At 39.2% G+C, this 20,906-nt stretch overlaps 1 protein-coding gene across 2 annotated transcripts; it reads right to left on the reverse strand.

The window, feature by feature from the left end:
* Positions 1-839: 839 nt before the first annotated feature.
* On the reverse strand, positions 840-19,384 carry gxylt2 (glucoside xylosyltransferase 2). 2 transcript variants are annotated; one of them, XM_011475243.4, is made up of 7 exons: positions 18,976-19,384; positions 10,565-10,763; positions 9,527-9,658; positions 8,828-9,079; positions 6,390-6,513; positions 4,768-4,940; positions 840-1,605 (listed from the first exon to the last, which is right to left on the reverse strand). In XM_011475243.4, exons 1-7 carry the CDS (start codon positions 19,182-19,184, stop codon positions 1,429-1,431), a joined length of 1,266 nt encoding a protein of 421 aa, XP_011473545.1. In that variant the 5' UTR covers positions 19,185-19,384; the 3' UTR covers positions 840-1,428. The 2 variants fall into 2 exon arrangements, with proteins under 2 accessions (XP_011473545.1, XP_004068977.1); XM_004068929.5 differs by having other exon boundaries at positions 18,952-19,375.
* Positions 19,385-20,906: the final 1,522 nt, after the last annotated feature.

Consider the following 20,906-nt stretch of genomic DNA (forward strand, 5'->3'; position numbering starts at 1 on the left):
GTATCTGTAGAAAACAGATTGTCTGTCTGTTTTAAAAATGTTTGTACCCGTCATTAGAAATGTGTGCGTCTGTAAAACTGTTTTATAACGGGAAAACAAACATGTCTGTCTATAAAGTTGCTTTGTCCGTGTGTGAAATGTCACACGCACAAATAAACATGTATTTATCTACAATGACAAAGTTACAAATACAGTATGTTTTGCTTCTCACTAAATCAACCAATCAGCAGCCATGAGCTGTCACCCAATCTGTGTGCTGCGTATATTGTAATTGATGTATTTCATTACAATATAGCAACTAAAAGAAAATAAGAGTTGGTCATTATTATTAAAAAATATGTCTGAGTTGTGGGTGGGACCATTGGCCCGGAGCAACCCCACCCCCCTGACCCTTCCCCTTTGCTGAGAGCTCTCTATTTACACTCTCTCCTGCTAGCTTACAGTCCCTCACATCCCTAGTGGCGTTGCAGCAAAAAATGGCGACCAATGTTGGAGCTAATTGAGCCAGATGCTAGCTCGGACGAGGAAAACGAACATTTAGATAGATGAATCAGAATGACGCGGAGCACAATTTTTTTTTTAAACTGCATTTTTTGTCTGCTCCTAATTCACAATTTGAACGAAGTAATACTCAGAAATGCAATCTCAAGCTTAACTTTCTTGATATTTTTCTTCCATCGTCAGAAAAAATGCCACGAGAACATGTTAAAAACAACAGAAACACAATTTTATCAGAGTGGGTCTTTCATATAAAAGAATGTGGTGTCTTTAAGACTCCGCCCACTTACCAGGACAAAAGCAAACAAGGTAATAGCAGGGGGAAAAAGACTCACAATGGGTTAGTTTTTTGCAAAAATTTTAATTCTGAAAACATATGTAGACTCCACAAACTTTTCCATGTAACACGTGGGTCACAACAGCACAGATTCATATTACAGGCTCACACACACCTACACAAATCCATTTATTTTGTATGGTAAACATGGCACACATGAACATTAATATGGCGTTTAAACTTCACTCCAATAAAACATTCTTGCACAATCTGTCCAACTCGGTCAGGCAAAGTCTCACGGTCTAAAAGAAAAAAATCTTTTTTAAAAAGTGCTTTTCAAACATTTAACATACAAACATTTAATACAGACAGTGGTGGTTCGTTCACATTTCATGGTGACGCTAAAATATTCACCATTCTTTAAACTGTCCAAGAGTTGCTCTCATACAATTGAACCTTTAAAATGTTCATTTTAGTCGCTTAGAAATGCTTGAGATGAGCATTTTTCTCAACATAAATAAAAAAGTGACTTCTTTGTTTGGTTTCTTTTTATTTACTTTTTTATTTCTGTAGAGTTCATGATCCTTCACAGGTTGCGTCTGCTTTAAATGCACAGCATGGGGGTGTGGGTGGGGCAACATGGTCTTCGGCTGTTAATTTCGAGGTCTGGCATGGCGCACCACCTTCCTCTCAAAAGCACTCCTCATGGTCTTCTCTATCTGCTTGAGGAAGACCTGGGGAATGCGACCGCACAGAGTGTTGACCGTGTCCAGGAACCTGCTCTGGACCGGGTAGAACAGCGATTGGAACATGTTGTCCTCGAAAGGGAACTGCGGAGACAAAGGCGTAACGTCAGATCCCCAGCCAGCTGCTGCAGGAAGACAATTTTGTAGGTTGTGTCCGAATTCCCTCACTACTTTATGCACTTTCTGTGGCGTTCGCCATTTTTTTTTCCGGGGGGTTCAAATCTACAATTCCAAAATCCAGTGCCCTGGACAAGTCCCTGAGGTCTCTGCTTAAAACTAATGAGCATCGATGCACAGTAGATCAGGAAATATAGACCACAATGCATTGCGGTTAAACAATTTTTTTCGGGAAAAAAAATTGTTTTTACCATACTTAAGGTAAAAAAAAAAAAATTATACTTAAAAAAATAAATCATCATCAATTTGCCTATTGATGGGCTTTGGCGTGTTGGCGAAAATGGCTAAATAATTTTAAAAATTTATGAGAACATTGGCTTTAGAGTCTTCATATTTACAATCGAATTTCTTAGGTTTTACTTTGGTAAATAAGTTCTGAACTATATTGTGTTTCAGGAGTTGGGGAGAAGGGAGGGAATTCAGAGACAGCCCTCAGTTTCAGGCATTAAACAATAAAATTCTGCCCCAGTTGTCCTTGGCAGGCTCATCTCTGTCAGAGTAAGGCAATATCCGAATTCCCACCCTACTCCCTAACTACTAAAACACAATATAGTGCAGGACTACGTAGTGCCCTGGATTTTATTAGCAATTCAGACACCATGCTCACTACTTTTTTTATGGCGAATATGACGTCATCGATTTCATGAAGTGAAAATCTAATTAATATGAGAGTTTTGCAATGATCGTTTATGAGTCCACGGAGTTCTGATGATGAAAACGATTTTAATAATAAATATAAAATAAAATGTTTTCACAAACATTGTTCAAACACAATGCACTCTGGTTTATATTCGCCAATCTAGTGAGCATCAGTGCACACTGGTTTTTCACAGAGACTTATGGGAAATTTCTAGGGCACAGGATTTTGGAATTGTAGATTCGGACAGCTCTACAAAATGAAGAAGGCAATGTATAGTGCACTATGTAATGAGTAGTGAAGGAATTCGGACAGGGCCTAAAAAGATTCCAGAAAGCAAAAAACAGACCCAGATTGTTTTGTTTTTTTAACATGAGCCCCACAGAATCCAATTATATTATTGTGCTATAAAACTGCTGCAGTTCAAACCCGAAGTTAGAGTAATATGCTCTACTGTGAACTGATCTTTCTGCTACTCAGCTTTGCTGATGACACACAGCTTTAAGGCCTGTTCACACCGGGACGAATTTCGCCGGCGATTTTCGCCGACGTTTAACGCCTCGTGACTAAACAAAGGGCACCAATGAGAGTGTGCACACCGACGCGAAAAAACGCCACGCGACAAAGCGTCAAAAAAAAAACCGCCTCGGGTTCGTTTTTTTTTTTCGACGCAACGCGTCGAAATCTATTCGACCAATGAGAATGGCGCTTTTGCACACGTGTCTGGAGCTTCTGAAGTTACAGTAAAACACAACTTGGGGGCGCTCAAACACAAAACTGCCTTGCTGAGCACACATACCAGCGAAGAAGATAGACGCCAAGTAGCGTCAACACTGCCGCAAAGAAATAATGACGGACATTCTAAAATATCCCCTTACCAAGTACCAGTTGGAGCTACTGATGCTTGAAATATTCATGTTTTCTTTGTATTATTCTGACAAGCGCGTAAATAGTCGCTCTCTTCTTCTGAGTGAAAAACGACTTTAAGAAGCGTAAAGTTGCGCAGCGCCACCTTGTGTACAGGAGTATTTCTGTTTATATTAAGCGCCATCTAATGTCAGGGAATGAAATTGCATGTTCGCTCGGCTCACCGTCAGCGAAAATCGCCTGGGTGTGAACACAAAAAACGTGGCGAAAAACGCTGGCGAATAACGCCTGGCGAATATTCGTCCCGGTGTGTACGGGCCTTTATGTTGACGTTTTGAGTTCAATCAAATTCTGCTAGTTTTGTCTTAATTACCTCATGGAATGCTCAGGTCTTATGGCAGCACATTCAATTTTTTAATTTATTTTATCATTTATTTACAGCAATTTATCAAATTTCATCACTATAACCTGTGAAAAAATCCTAATCCAAGGCTGTCAATTTCTGAAGAGCATGAATGAAGGAATTTTAAACAAATTCGTATACAGGTCGCAATTAAACACAGGCTTTCAGTTGGGGTTATAGTTTCTTACAATTCTTATTTTATCCTAAAAATATACGCTCCAAATAAATATCTGCATTTAGCGATTAGTTGTCTTCTTGGTAAATAATGTTTAATGTTTATTAGTATGACTGTCTAAAAGTCTGAAAACAAAATGCAAAAAACAACATTTGAAACCTACAGTACATATTTTGATTTTTTTTTTCTCTTCCTGTATATAGTGAAAGTTCTACAAGCAACCAATGTATTTATTTATTTCTGTATATTTAATAAAACAATATTAGTTCACTGCTTTTACACATGTTATTTTCTTTTAACCTTCATTACAGGAGTTATACCTTTATTTACTTCATTATGACGGTTTCTTTATAATTTTTTAAATAAACGTCTTTGTATTCAAAAAAATATTGTAATAATTTTATTTATAATTTTTGTTTATTACAAACCTTTTGGTTATTTTACAAAACAATTTTTTTTACTGTTTTTTCTTCTTCTCCATTTCAGATACTGTTTTCATTAGTTTTATTTCTAAAATACTTATGTTATTACATTTTAGAATCACATAAATTATCCGATTTTTCAAATCTTTCAACAATATTTAAAGTCACAAACATTAAAATGTTTGATCCTATATTTAAAAAAAAAACACAGACTTTTTTGTAAAATTGTACTCGATAACTTTGGGACCTGATCAATATGTGCACTAAGATTTTTGTGTGTTTGATATCAAAATAAAAGTTTCTGTTGACAGGAAACTCATGGACCATAAGAGTGACACCATTTTGGCTAGGGAGCCTCAGAAGAAGAGTTTGAGTCATGCGACCATCTTTAAAAAAAACCTTTATTGACTGGCTAACAGAAAGGATATTGGATAATTCACTCTAAATAGTTCTGAAAGCTTTTAAGGAGAGAAAAAGAGTGTTTCCTGCCAGATTGGGACCCAGTTTGAACTTTTTTTTTGTTCGTCATGGCGTCCGGACATCCTCTCAAAAGGGGAGCACTCACATCATGGATGGCGTCGTAGATGACTTTGAAGGCTGGCTGCTTGTCGTCGTGATACACTCCACGGTTGCCGTGCAGGATGGACACGCCCTCCTCTTCAGCGGCTTTACAGTTGCTCCCGTACATGCAGTGGTCGGGTCTGTAGTTCCACTGACAGGGAAAGATGAACAGACACTCTGCACAAAGAGAACACACAAGTAGAAAACACACCAGCTTTACCCCAGCTGACCCAAAACCTCACAATATGTAAAAAAATAAATGTGTTTTTTTTTTGCACAAATAAGCTCCCCCCCCCCTTCTTTTTGGCATTTTAAAAGTAGTCTGAAGAAAATAAGTTGAAAAAAGGGAAAATTTGAAATGACAACCTTTAAAAGTCAAATTTTAGTGAATGCATGTGCAGTTTGGTTTCTATAATCTACCTAATATTTATTTTTTAGTCTTGGAAATGGAAAAGTACATTCATGTTTTCAAAAGACTTTTTGGTTTTATTTTCTAAACATGTTCTTGCTAATCCTATTTTTTTCATATTCTTTTCTGTAGTGAAAGTTATTCAAGTCATAAACTGACCAAACAGATGCTGCATTATAAGTATGTGGTCTCACGTTAAACATTCGAGACTGCTGATTGACAGATTCTCCTGAGCCCGCTTTCAAATAGTAGGGGTGTGGCCTTCCAACAAGCTCAGTCCTGATGGATGAGATCGGTTACTATAGAAACACTGTCTCAAACAGGGACTAAACACTGCTTACTGTCAGTGTCTGGCTCCAACATGGTCATGTTGTGGGGGGAAAATGGCAACTGAATTGACTTCATTTGGTTGGAGCTAGAAATAAGCCATTTTCTATGAGTGATGCAGCGTTAGAAAGCATCTGGTTACACAAAGTATTGCCATGTAAATCGAAAACTTTTACGGTCAAATGAAAATACTTTATCTTACCCTATAATATATCAGAAAATTGATTACATTAACCAACACTGTAACCTAATGAGTATTTTTAAAATTTAGAACACTTGTATGGACTGGGACTAGTACAGCATTCCAAATATAAAGTAATATTTATAACATCCATTTCAAATAAACACATGTGTAAATGATACCATGTTTACATTGTGCGCTGCAGTAGCAGTAAAGACTAATATCCCTGATCTTTTAAACAAGACATGCAGGTGCAATGTTGTCATTTGGGCTTACTCGGTTCGTTCGGAAGTCACGTGACATCGTTCGTGTACACTCGGTTTTATCTTAAAAAGTCGGACGTCCTCGTGAAATCAGGTTGTCTCGGACCACAGGATAACCGCTTATTTCGAACGCTGGTGAAGTCACACTCACTCAGTCCAGGTGTCGTATACAGTCACCCCAATTAAAGGTACATTTTTGCCATTTCGAATTCTATGGGTTACATCAGTCTGCCTACTTGGAGAGCATTCAGAAACATGCAACTTGATCTACTGTTGACATAGAAGGGGAAATCCTGAGCAAGATGGTTCACTAAATCCCAGCCTTGAACATCTCAGGCTCTTCCCAGAAATGACCCCAAGCACTCCAGCTTCGGGAAAATAATGGCTGAACTTGATGCCAGAAAAAGGCAGAGTGAACCGAATAGTAAGAGAGAAAAAAACTGCACCTGGGTTGTCATGGAAGATGATGTTGAGAAGGTCCTGGTCTCCCCATGTGATATGGCTCTTGTACTTCTGATAGAGTGGATGCAGAAGATCCCCCCACGACAAGCCGCTGGATATCATGCTGTTCTGTGACACCAAAAACACAAACAGCTCAGCGGCAGGCAGACATGATCAAAGGAGGAGAACATTTATATTCCGCTTTGCTCTGGCAAGCCCGCTGCCAGAGAAGCTGCTAAATTAAGTTCTGAGGGCAGAAGTCTGTGATGCTAGAGTGCTAATCTGGAAGGCTTCAATCACAGCCACTTTAAAGCACTCAGCCTTTGGACTGGAGCTCAAAGAAACAAGCTGCAGAATGCAGAAAGAAGTCGTGGATTTGTTATCCTGCACTCTGAGCAAACCCAGACCTAAAGAAATCTCTTAATTTCCACTAGCCCTTGTGCTATTTAAGATGACCCCACCCTTACATTGACGTGTTCTCCCTACCATGATAAAGGTGGATAAAGGTGGAAAGATTTCATGTAATTCATGGACACCAGTGAAGATCACAAAACATTGAAGAAAAAAGGTTCAGCGAACTGTCTAGTGGGTCTAGATTACCCAACTCCCAATGTCAAAGTGCCTAGGATAGCACAAGGGTTATGCAATAATTACACTGTACGACACGAGGAAAGCTTGCAATGTGTGATACTAGTGATCAATGCTGCAATGAGCTTACGACACATGAACAAAAAACAACTAATACATTATTTTCATTTCACTGCAAACGTTTTATTTAAATAGGAGTCAACATAACCGATTACACTCCAATTGACCCACGTCTACATAGAGGGCGGGCGTCTAACATAAAAGGGCTCCATGCCATTGGTCGACGGTGTGAAAGGGTGCATCCGATTGGTCAAATACATGATAGGGATTTATGCAATTTGTTAAATACAATTGCCATGAGATTCTTTTAGCACGTGTGTAAACATTTAAGTTTATCGCAGTTACCGTCGTCTTTTGCACAACGCGTATCGCACAGGGTGATTCTACGAAAAACGGAAAATTTTCTATTTATTTATACTGACCAAAAAATAGTTTTTGAACACAATGTTCCCTTGTTTATTGTGGGGGGTTATGCACTAAAAACAAAAAACGCAATAGGTCAAAGTTTAAAGCGTTGAAGTCAAGAATTATGGAATTAAAAGAAAGTTCTGCAAGCGATCAGAAATGTAAGTAAATTTGTCAAATTGAACGCATTCTGTACAGGAGACATGGTAGGGAGGAGATTGATTGATTGATTGAGAAGGTCCAAAGCCAATCAGGAAGCAGAACAGAATGCACTGTTAAAAAAAATCAACACAACAGAAAGATGGGGAAAGGTAAAGCCAAGATAAAAAACCCAAAGCAGTTTATGTTTAATCATTTTGCCGACATCATTTTCTCAAATACTTACAAAACCTAAAACTGTTTTACTGATGTATTTTTTGACTTTAATTTTAACGGTTGTAATTTTTTTTAACTTTTTAAAGCACTTATCAACAACTTTGCAATTTTTTCCCTTATAATTTAACATTTTCGTATTTTTCCCCACACAATTTTGCTAGTTTTTGTCAGCTACCTAGAATTGCATCATATTTTAGTGGTTTATGAATGTTCCAAACAATTTTAATCTTTGTTAAAAATTATTTGGCTTTAATCTTGTTCCAACGTTTTTCTGATATTTTAGCTTGAAAATGAAAAGCAGGACAGCCAAACTTCAACTAATGCAAATATTTCTGTACTCTGTATTTAAACTTTGGCTTAAAAAAAGCAATTTGGGGTTTAGTATAAACCGTGTTCTGTGCATAATAATTCATGTTTTAATTAAAGCTGCAAGCAGCGTTGATCAAGCCAAAACCTTGGGCCTTCTTTGCCCCCTACCCAGAGACCTACTGGACCTTAGTGAACATGTGTGACATGGTTGTCAAATCTCATGGCCTGCATCTCTCTGATATGAGCTAAGAGAATTTCAACTTCAGTGAAGGTAACAGACCATGGCAATGATTACATTTTTTGCTCTTCGAGGGGCTCATGAAACATGTTTCCATTTTTGCAATGATGTCCAAAACTATCTTTTTGGATCTCCATGGCAACATATTTAGCTTTTTCAGAAACTTCTCCCTCATCTTCAAAGAAGGGGACAATAGTTGTGACGTCATGATGTTCAGGTTTGCCCAACCTTTTTTTAAATTAAACTGTTGCAGTGAAATGTAAATGATGTATTTACCGTAGTTGTTTTTTTGTTCATGTATCGCAAGTTATATCATCATCGCAATATTGATCACCAATATTGCAGATTGCAAGTTATCCTCATACCGTGCAGCCTTAGTAGTAACGTACAGCCGCTTTTCTCTGTCAGAATTGCATAAAAGGTCGAAGAATTAAGGTAGTTTGCAGAGCGTACGTAGTAGGAACTTACTTTGAAGAGCGTGCTGCGGATCTTTGTGAGGTTCATCAGCATGACGCCAGAGTTGACCCCTGTGACCCCGTAGAAAGGGTGGCGGGCAAAGCGGCTGTACCATCCGATCTTGGGCACCTCGTGCTCTGGCGCCATGGCTGCCAGTTGGGTCTCGTTAAAGGACTTCAGGAAACCCCAAATATCATCCATGGGTCGCAAAAACAGCACATCCGTGTCCACGTAGAGTAATGAGTCCACGTCTTTCAGTATGACCTGACGGGAAAAAAAAACAGCAAAGAGTTGAGTTAAAAAAAAAAAAAAAGTCAAGCTGCATGATTTAAACACGTTTTCAAAAGTCTTTGTTTTTTTTTTAATTGTTAAAAAATATTGTAAACATACATCATGCAACTAGTTATCAATACCAGTTCTTTAAATTCAACAACCATTTTTCCCTTTAAAAGCCATTTTTTATGTAAAATGTTTGAATGATGAAAAGTCCACTTTGGTTGGTTTATGTCACTAGTTCTCTTAAACACAATTCTAACAACCAAATAAAAATAGTTTTCAATGGAAATTGTAACACTAAATCGATATCGACTTGATTTGTGAACTTTGGATTTAAAAAAAATCAAATGGATTCAGTGTTCAAGTCATCGCCTTTGTAATTTGCTGATTAGTAACAAAGCATGGTTGAGGATGAAGAAAGAGCTAGCGTCTCACAGGAAGGAAAAGTCTCTGAGCTGCACAGGGCTTGAAGAGCTTCTTCCACTCTTCTGCGTTTCCCACCGAGAAGGAGATGGGGTAGACGCTGAACTGGAACCTCACTCTGACAGAGTGGGGCCAGAGGCTCAGCTGCAAGCAGAACAACACAAGCGACCGCTTAATACCAAACAGAGATTTTTTGTCAGGGGATAGCACACGCTTATAGAAAAAAACTACCATAACTTTTCAAGCCTTTAAGCAATTAGTATAATTTCAATGGACTCTGAGAAAAGCGGCTTTGCATTTTGGCTTTACTGCTATTCTCTGCATCAGTGTCAGCTGATTCACCATGATTGCATAACCACGTTGCTGCTTTTCTCCACTTCAGAATCCATAGGAATTACATTTATTGCCTAAACACTCAAAGAGTTACGGTAGTCCAAAGAATATCAACAGTGAGGCTAAGGCTCTGGTGGTAAAGGGTTAAATCCCTTCATGGCCATGTGATTGCAGGAGCATATACCAGCTAATGCTAGGTAAAGGCAGGCTACACTCTGACCAACAGCCAGTCCATCCCAGGGCAACACACACCTACAATGCATATATTTGGACTGGGATTTGAACCAGGGCCTACTCACTGTGAGGCCACTACACCACCATGCAGAACTTGCAGTGTCATCTTACAATTTACAATTTTCCCAATTCTTATGGGTTCTTGCCTTTAGATTTCTGTTCTCTCTGGTCTGCAGAAAGGCACTGTGCATTTACACTAAAGTGTACCGCGTTGGAGTTCATTTGCAAGGGAACTGTGAGTCTCATTCACAGCAACAAGAAATAGAGTTTTCTTGTTTGGTCTGCACTCCAGTTCGGGTGAGCACCATCCCATTCAAGACAACTAACGTGGAGAAACCGATTGTTGATCAAACAAAGACAAAGAACCATGTCTAACAAATGCAGCATAAATTAAAAAAGAAGGAAACTTAAACTTAAAAAGGAAAGCATCAAGTTTGTTGGTTTGTACACAGTTAGTAAAAAATGAATGGATGCAAGTCTTACCCTTTCCTCAAACTGTGGAGCCAAGGAATCCTCAGAGAAAATGTGAAACTTGATCTTCTTTTGGCTGAACAGCAGGGCCGATTTGATCATAGTGAGGGTTTCATCCAGACGGTTCCCACATGCCACTACGGCCAAGTGCATCAAGTCCTCATCCCTGGTGCGCTTGGTCAAGGCTTGAGCCACATTAGAGTCCGCTTTGCTAAAACATAGATAAATAAAAAGTGAAAATGCAGTCAAGCTGTTTCCAAATGACCTTGATGTATCCCATTGTTTTAGTTCTATGTTTGGTCCGGGGCAAATATCCCAATCCAGGATCTGGATCCAGGCCCTGCAATGGACTGGTGAACTGTCCAGGGTGTACCCCGCCTTTGCCCTCCAGTGACTGGGTGGGTTCAAGCAAGCCTGTAACCCCTAACAAGGAATACAGCAGGTTAAGAAGATAGATGACGTATCTATGACTTTATGAAAAACAATGTCTGCTTGTTGCCTCTGACAAAACGAATTTTCAGCTTGCATTCCACTTTCAACCACTTCTGTTTGCAAACCACAGAACTTCAAACATGCAGTTGTATTTTTTTCAGAGCACATTCCACCTTTCCAAGTTTTCTACTGATTGCTCACTACATCCTTTTTCTTTTATTCAGATTGCAGGGACAGGAGTATTTCTACCTTCTGCTGCAAAACTCCTCCCTGTTGACCAGATCCATAATGCTAAGGTGGCATTCTTGTCAGATCTCCAAAACATCTTGACTGGTTCCTTTTAATTTGTAGGAGTACTAGATCTACTCTGAGTTCCTCCTGAATTAATCTTTAAAGGAGATCCCAGCCACCATGAGAAGGAATCTCTTTCTTGTAATCTCTGATTTGTTCACAACCTGCACCATGTACCCACCAGAATTCTTCCCTCACATGCAGAATATAAAGCCACAATGACAAGCACCTAGCTATGACTAAGAGTGTATTTATGGGAATCCTTATGTCAAAACACGATATTCAAAAAAAACAGAATATGGGTAGTGAGTTCAGATCAAGGACAAGCTCAGGTTTCTTCCTAACCCTAAATGTTGGTTCTCATGTCCCTTTCCAAAGACAATTTTCCATCTCAATCCCGCCATCCATTTTCTTAATCCATTGTATCCTACTGTTTGACGAAGGCGGGCTACATTCCAGGGGTGGGCAATTCCAGGCCTCGAGGGCCGGTGTGTCTGCATGATTTCCAGATAGTCTTGCCCTACTCATGGCTGATTACCTGGTTCAGGTGTGTCCAGCCAATTAGAACATGCCAGAGCAGGGTATGCTGGAAAACATGCAGGAATGCGGCCCTCAGTGCCCACCTCTGTTCTAGACAGTTCACACAATCACAAACCCAAACACAATCACACCTAGGGACAATTTAGAATAATGAACCCATGAAGCATGTTTTTGGACTGTGGGAGGAAGCCAGAGTTCCCAGAGAAAACCCAAACATGCACAAGGAGAACATACAAACTCAAAAACTGAAAGCTTCAAGCCAGGATTTGAACCAGGTGAGGTGAAAATGCTAACCAATACGCCACCGTGCAGCCCGATTTTCTATCCCGATAGGCAGTTTTGGTCAAGAAAAGCAGAGACTTTTGCCTTTGACCATTCTCTGGAACCCCAGAGAACCCATGTAACTAATCTAAGCCTAGACCCAAAATTTGACCATCAGGCACTCACCAACAAACCCCAAGCCCAGCGTTTGCTTCAGCTATTGGCTTCGGTGACCCTAGTCCAGGCGAGGGACCCCAGACTTCCACAAGTATCAAACACCACATCCACAAGGTCCTCAGTATACACTTACTATACATCACAAAAGCATCAGTAAACAAGACATTTCTGCTTTAAAATGAGGCGACTAAGAAAACACTTTTGAAGAAAACAAACAATATTAGGACTCCAAGTACTTCATATGCAGAGGATAAGTGACATTTGAAAGGTAGATTGGAGGGCGATTATGAGACTTATATATAAACGAGGAGGACTAATAATGCATCACATAGATAGATTGTTGGACGGTTACAGCTACTTGTAGTCAAGAGCCTTGTGGGGGTGATGCGGTTTTGCCCATTTTGTCTAATCGTTCTTATAATTTGGTGTACCTCATCTATGGAAATGGGCAGTTCATTCTCCGTTCATTGACTTTGCGCCTTATAGTCTGGTGAACCTCATAGTCCGAAAAATCTTAATTTCACAAAAATTAACAAAAATGTCGACGAAAACTAATTTAGTCTTTGGCCGACCAATATCAAAACTGGATGGCAAAACAAAATCCACAGAGCTACTTAACGGGCTTTCGCCCACATCTGGAAGCCATCAGAGAAGGGGTCCAACCAGACTGAATTCCTTTGAGTGAGCGGGAGAGGAGCTCTCTGCTTATTAAACAGCAGAAAACAAGCAGCGTCTTCACAGGAAAGTGAACACGAGCTGAGTGAATACAGAGAGAATCCACTTTACGAAGAACACCTTCAGGGCATTTCATCTATTAATATGCAATTGGGTCATTTGATGGACTTAAATTCAACATATTTTGAAAGAGAGGATATCAGAGCCGCTCACGAAGCATGCTCAGGTGCAGAAAGACGAGATACAGTTGAAAAAAAGAGAGAGAGATTTACTCATTGATGTTTTTGGAAAAAAGCATAATATATTTTCTAAATCTGTTCTTACACTTACAGCTTTCCAGTGACTTAAGCTATGCGAATCTTGAGAGGAAGGAAGGGATGGGTGGACGCAGCTTTCATGCTCATCTTCACTTCAGTCTGCAAAGTCTGGGAGCAGAGAGAGCTCGCTCATGCAAGATGACATTTTTATAGCTCTAGATCATATCACAGCTCAACACAGACATTTTTACTGCAGCAGACAAGAGTGACACATGTCCACGTTTGTTTGAACACTAAACAATGTTGCCTTTCTGGTACAGATGCCAAAAGAGGGTCAAGATATCAATTTATTACAGAGCAGTGACTTGTGTTGATTTATTTTTTAACTAAGAATATATTGTTTATGATCTGACCTCTTCCTTATTTGGCTTGTTTTCCTATTATACGCAGTTATGCTCATGCAAGTTATTTTTTTAATCTATTTTAGTTTGAATAACTTTTTTAAGTAGTATGTATTTTTTTTTAATGGCATTTATATTATTAATTTTTATTATATTAAAGGGCTGCATAGCAAAATGTTAGTAGAGAATTAGTTTACATACCCACAAAAATTTTGATAAATAAGGGAATAAATCGTAGGCAATAACTTAACTTTCAAGCTGTTTCTATCAGCCTTCATGGTTGACCTTCATCATCATTATCTTGGCTTTGAATTTATTCAAAGTTGTTATAAGTAGTAAACACTCTTGAATTAAAAATAGAAAGAGTTGGTGTGATCAGATGATGGTGGGATGACCGGGGATTTCCAAAGTGGCAGAGAAAACGGGAGCAATTGAGATTCAAGAAAACACGTTCCTAGAAACCGTGAAGATTTTCAGCCAAGCATCAGATCTTTCTAAAAATTTATTACGACTTTGATCAAATCCTGTCAGTTACACGGAGTGGGTTTGAGTGAAGCAACAAAGGGCAGGAGAAAGCAAAAGTCAGCAGAGGAACTCATACAGGGACAGTAATTGTCTATGAAATACAGTTATGATACATGTGTGGGGAAAAAATATGTTGAAAAGAATCAAATGTGGGCTACTGTGTTCTATGTAATCATATTTGGCTCATTTAATTCGATTTTAGACAACAGTGCAACTTTAATAGCCTTCTGATTTGAGGGGGAACCTGGTGGCAGACAAGATGGCGACAGAACATCGTGGGTCGGAAATGGAAATTCTTCAAGTTTTCAGAATTGTGGCACAATTTATTGAAACTTTTTCATGTGAATTTAACAATTCGATGCGCAACATGAGCGGGGAAAATAAGAGTTATCATTTTATTCCTGTCAAAAAAAATACAAACAATTCTTCTCAAATGGAAGGCTCAATTTACTCAAACTTTAAAGATGTAGATAAATGATCTCTTATATTATTTGGTTTTGGAGAAAATTCGCTTTTCTGCTAGAGGTTGAAGACAAGATTTCTATACCACTTGAAATCCTTTCTTACATTAAATGAAGAACTAAAATCTCACTGCTGATAGAATATTTAACGATTGACTGTATTTTGGAAATGTGCAAGCGAGAGGTTTATTTTCTTTTCAAAATGTAGATTTTTCAAAATATATTTGCAGTTTGAAAGAGTGGTACAGTAATGGAAGGGAGGGGAGGGTGTTTGGAGGTTTGTTATCAGTTTTGTACACTTTGCCAAACTTGTACCTTTGTACCCTCTGTTTAAATGTGAAATACCAATAAAAAGACTTGATGTAAAAAAAAAAGAAGGATACAAACAAAAGTGTTCATATTTGTAAAACTGTTACACCGGACCTCTGCTCCAGTGTTTACATTCCTACACAACCGTAATTTATCCACCCTTAATGTGATCAGTGAGAACACCTATTCTGTTGTGGTGAAAAGCTGCTTTACGTTGGGATGTAACACTTTATATGCATATCGTGAAAAAAGCAGTTAGAATTGTTGCTTACAGATGCAAAGCTGCTTTTCTCTGCCGATCCCATAAGTAACTACCCATAAGTAACTACGATCAAAGAAACGTAACTCGGGTCGCCAGTTAAATTTGTGTTTTTGGACCAAGAAAAAAAAGAGCTTGCGACAAAAATTGTGTGTGTGTGTGTGTGTGTGTGTGTGGGGCATAGACTTCCGGATTTTCAGTTCTGATTAAAGATGTCTTGCCACCTTGTTGTCTGCAACCAGGTCCTCTTGGTTGATTCTGACGAACAGATTATATAGTTCTTCAAATTAGGCGTTTGACTGTATTTTTTCAAGAACAATTAACTCAAGTCTTACAAAAATGTCGAGTTTTCAACCAGTAAAAAGACATTTCAGACACCTTCTTGGTGTACCTTTGATGGGAACAAAACTCCTAAACTGCATTTGAAGGAGTTTTAAGACCGGAAATTAAACAGAAAAACCTTTAGTGTTCAATTTTGTGAATACTGCAGCTTCTATTTTTGATAATGATGGTGATTCACCATAGAATGGTATGAAAACGTGATCAATGCTCAATTTTTTTATTTTTGTTTTCTAAAATTGTATCATACAAAAAACAAGTGGTTCAAGAAAAGAGCCCTGGGTAACTCCTATATGGCAATTAAGGTTAGATAGTCTACTAGATTGCTAATTTAATAAGAAATATGTTTAATACCAGAATCTAATCAGCATAGAGCAGTAAAAACTAAAAGACAGAACAATAAAAGTCAAGTTTTCAGTAGTAGATGGTATTGTAAATTTACACGAGAGACAAACTTGGTCCATCCCTGAAAATGTCTTTTCAATATCAGGAACAAATGGAGCTAAAGAGATGTTATGACATGGAGCTGACAATAAAGTGGAGGGTGGAGGCAGTTGGAGCTCTCCTCCATCTATTTCTGGCCACAGGAAGCCGTGTAATGTGTCAAGAGGAAATAATATGATTTAAAAACAGAGACGTTTGTCTACGAAGCAGATTGTACGGGATATCTGCCCACCAGCCGCACTTACGGCCAACAGAGCAGAGAAAATCAAAACCTGAAATAACAGAGCATTCCAGATATAATGACTCAAACTAGAACTTTTTTCTATGTTGTATGTAATCTTTTTCTAATGTTCAAACTAGGCTTAAACAGCAGATTTGCTACAATCTTAAGAAAGCACAGCAAAGATCTACTTTTTAGGTTTTCGCCTTTTGTTACTGTCCTACTTTTGTTTGCATTTTGGGTAAAAATAACATTAGAAAACGTACATTTTAAATATTTTTTATAACACTGTTCCACATTACTTTGTTTTCAAGAGGTCACACAACCAAACGATACACATAATGAGCAACACAGACAATGCCTGCTCGTCTTGAAAAACCAAATTAAACCAACACATTAATAATATATATATATATTTTAACTGCAAATAATTGCATTTTCTGGTAAACAAGTGCCTGTGTGTTTACTTGTGGTTAAAACCCAAGGTTTTCTCGCCGTTCTTTGACTCAACGACGGTCTCCACCCGCTGGTAGAGCTGAGACACCCCAGTTTTGACAATTAAAACACCTTATCTGCAATTTACCACCAAATCGCCGAACATCCTTCAATCCCGTTGTGAGTGTTTCTACAGGTTTTTCCCATCCCAGCATTCCTCTGAACTCTTTTTTTCCCCTTGATTTCGTATCTTTTTCGTGAAATCGAAAGGAGTGTATGGGAAATTGTGTTTTGCATAACGAACGCGTCGGAAAAAGTAATGTATGCTGGAAAAAGTTGCGTTTGTCGTGTAAGGTATCATTCTAATCTTTTTTTGTCATTTTATTAGCAAATTAAACAATTGTTTAAGTTTTTAGTTATCTTTCATCAGTCTTTAGGCCACATGTTCAAATGCTAACTAGCATTAGCAATTTAGCTTGTTTAGCATGACTTCTGTTGTTTTTTTGTTTTTTACTTTAGAAAAAATAATTTTGTATTGTTTTCCTGGTTTTGCGTCTAATGTCATCTTGATTTGTAATTTCCTATGTAGCCTACACATTTTCTGCTGTTTTCCTGCAGTTCTGTGTTTCGCTAATTTAGCAATTGGGCACATTTCTAAAAATGTTTTCGGAGGTTAATGCCAATTTATAAAGCTTTTTTTTTGTAACTGATTCAAAGCTTAAAATCCTAGATTTATTTGAACACTTGGTTGATAGCACTTATTCCATGGCATTCCCTACCTTTTGTGTACTTTAACTAATTTAGCATTTAGCAGCTAGCATTTTTCTTTTTGTTTCCTTTTCCAATTTTCAATAAACATTATTTCATCTATTTTAGTTCTTTTGTTTACTTTATGTTATAGCTCGTTTCTCCACAGCAGCCCAAGCAGTCAGTATGTCATTTATGGCACTGTTCTTTTCTTTTTAGTTACATGTTTTTCAGCTTATCTTACAAACCATTTCATAAAACTTAAACTTCATTAGCAGTGTAAGATTAAATCCATATCCAGGCATGTTTCTGCCGAGAGAAAAAAAACATTGGTTTTCCCAGCTTTATATATTTCTTTCTAAACGGACACTGGTGACCCCTTTCCACCTCATCTCCGTTATCAGCGCCGCGCACACTTGCAGCGGGGAGCTCCTGCAAGGACGCAAAGGTCTTTTTCTTGCAGCAACGCCTCAACAGCTTTTATCTGCCGTGTCCCCAGCCTCCTGTCTGGCTCTGAAGCGGAATACTTATTACGACTTGCAGTCTGAGCGGCTGGTTCCGCCGCCACCGTGGCATCAGCCGGCGTTCTTGCTGCAGGATGCCTGAAGCCATGACTGGAAATGTCTTTAATCAACCGGAGGAACTTTTCTAAGAAACAGCGTTCTGGAAGACTTGTACAAAAATGTGGAATTCCAGCATTTTCCAAAAATGATTAATTGGTGCTTGAGTAAAAGTCCTTAAAGACCCATTCCAATAATCTTTAAAGGTTTTCCCAGTAGTCTTTTAATTAGCCAGAGTCCCAAAACCCGTTGTTTCCTAGGACATAGTTTCTGTAGAGCAGCAGTCGTTTATTAGAAATTTGCCTCTGAGGTGTGGGCGGGACTGTCGCCCCCTCTCCCACTAGTTTACAGCCCCTCCCATCCCCAACCTAGGAGCAACAATATTTGGAGCTATCCAGCCAACCCCGCCTTCCCCTCCCTGTTACTGAGAGCTCTCTGTTTACACCACTCTCCTGCTAGCATATAGCCCCTCACTTCCCCAACCTAGGATTACCGGAACAACAATAATGACGGCAATATTGGAGCTATCCAGCCAACCCTGCCCTCTTCTCCCTCTTGCCGAGAGCTCTCTGTTTACACTGCTCTCCCGCTAGTTCAAAGCCCCTCACACCCCCAACCTAACATTACATGTGCAAGAAAAATGGCAGCAATATTGGAGCTAACCAACAGAATGCCCCCCCCCCCCCCCCCCGCACTTCTTACGTCACAAATACACTGTTGTTTTTAAACTTTTTTATATTCACAACGATTCGAATAAAAAAAATCTAAGAAATGCAATTTTCAGCTTTTTTTAATATAGGTCCCCTATCATGAGCAAAAGGCCACAAGGACATGCTAAAAATCACGATTTCACCCACTTCCGGTTGGGTCTTTAAAACTTAAATCCTTCAGTGAACTCGGCCGATTATTTTAACTGGATTAAGGACTGCCTTTCACTGAAGATCGGATTGTAGATTACAATCCATCTAAGAGCGTGTCTGTTTTTTTGCTGCAAACATGAGTCCGATCACAGCTGTTGTCTCCACACAACAGTTAAAGGTCTACGGAAAACACCAAGTGACCGTACCTGTGCGCGTGCACGCTCCCCCACCTCTCTTTCTCCGCAAACTTTTCAGCCTCGTTGCCTCCAAACTCGGACGGCGATGGGGAGGATTCGCCGTCCTCCTCTCCGTCCTCCCCCGAGTCCTCTCCAACTTCCTTCAGCAGCGGATCGTCGGCGGCGTTGCCCCCCCAAAAGTACAAAAGTAGAAAAACTCCGAAGCACGCGGCGATCGCGACTACTCTGCCGTGGATCCGCATGGTGGGAGCGAGTCGCTGGAGACGGGAGGAAGGCGGCCGAGGCTCCTCTCATGTCTGCTGCGGAAGGACACACACCCAGGTTGACATTTTCTCACCGCTCACAGCTCCCAGTTTTTCTGCGGGTGATGATGGAAAAGCTGGGAGCTGCTCAGGAATACACGGCGGGGGCGGGGCCACATCGATCCCACCGTAAAGACGATAGTAGGGCCGCGTTCCATTTGTCGCTAAAAAAGAAAATTATTTTTTGAGCTTTGATGGTTGCTATGGAAGCATATGTGTTTAAAAAAATAAGAGTCTACACCGGAAAGGCTTTTTCATTTTCACAAAAAAGCTGCGTTCATCCGTACTCTGTGACGCTGACGGGGAATAAACAAGAGCTTCAAGTCAAACCAAAAGGGACGGAAAGTTAGGCAGGAAAATTAATTCAAACTAATAACAACACAGAGGGTTTTACATTCAAACAAAACAAACAAGCACAAACATAAAGAATTACCTACTTACCCCCCCCCCCCCCCCCCCCCCCCCCCGAAAGAAATTAACCCTAACTGATGGGGATAGACAATTGTAAACATCCCGCTATATGGAGGTCAGCCAACAGAGGGTGCTGTTTAGTTTCTGCTTGGCTGCTGTTTGAAGTGGGCTGGTCGGACAGCTCATTATTTTAGCCCCAAAACATCTGAAGGTGGAGGAAAGTTGACCTCGCTGCAACAGTAAGGGGAGGGGTCCTGACACTCAGACTGCCTGCAGGCTGACATCCCTCGCCTTTGCCCATCCTGACTCCAGAACTTGACCAATCAAATGAGATTTAAAAAATCCTTGATTTAGCTCAGTTAGTAAAACCACTTGTAAGAATCCCTTAAGAAAGGAACACTAAATCTTCAAAAACAGGCGCATCAGTAAATAAAAATCCCTAAAGAAATCTATAGGTTCTCCCCCTTTATGACGTTGCCATGACAACCGCATTTTTAGTATCAATTCTACTTTTTCCTGAGTCAAAATATTAAAAATGTGTTACCGTGTTTTCAAAGTCTTTTGAAAGAAATCTATAGCTCCTCCCCTTCTATGACATTGGCTTACTTCATGGCAGTCAAAAAAGAAATCTCTTTTTGTAGTCATTAAATTACCAAACCAACACACTGCTACAACAGAAAAACATCCGATGACTGCATCCACCAACATGTGGTTTTTGAAACAATGGTTTTCCGATTAAGAAAAATGTAAACTGCCGTCGCTACTGCAGTGTCTTTGGTAGTTGGAGTGTTTGTTAGTTAAGAAAGACAGCCACCCACAAATGCTCAGTGCAAAGTCTATTAAACTCTTGGTTTTATAGTTGTATTAAAATAAAGTGTTTATGAGAATAAAATAAAAAAATAGATTTTTTTATGCCAAATGATATGCAACTACTAAACAAGAATCATCTGTTTCTGTGTAGTACCATGTTGGTTTGGTAATTTGTTGATTACAAAATGAGATTTCTTTGTAGTCACAGAAAAAAGGCTGTTTGATATTTTTAATAGTTTAATAGATTTGTAACAGAACAGAAAAAAAGAGGAAAAAAATAAAAAATACTAACTAAAATTAATTATAATACTGTTGCTAAAAAACAGTAAAAGAAAAAACAGACACGACAATACCAGGCTGCACGGTGGCGCAGTGGTTAGCGCTCTTGCCTCACCGCAAGAAGGCCCCCGGTTCACGACTGGGGGACCTGAAAACAGAACA

This window comes from Oryzias latipes, chromosome 5 (genome assembly GCF_053564925.1).
Source record: "Oryzias latipes strain Hd-rR chromosome 5, Olatipes_Hd-rR_3.1".
Classification (NCBI taxonomy): domain Eukaryota; kingdom Metazoa; phylum Chordata; class Actinopteri; order Beloniformes; family Adrianichthyidae; genus Oryzias; species Oryzias latipes.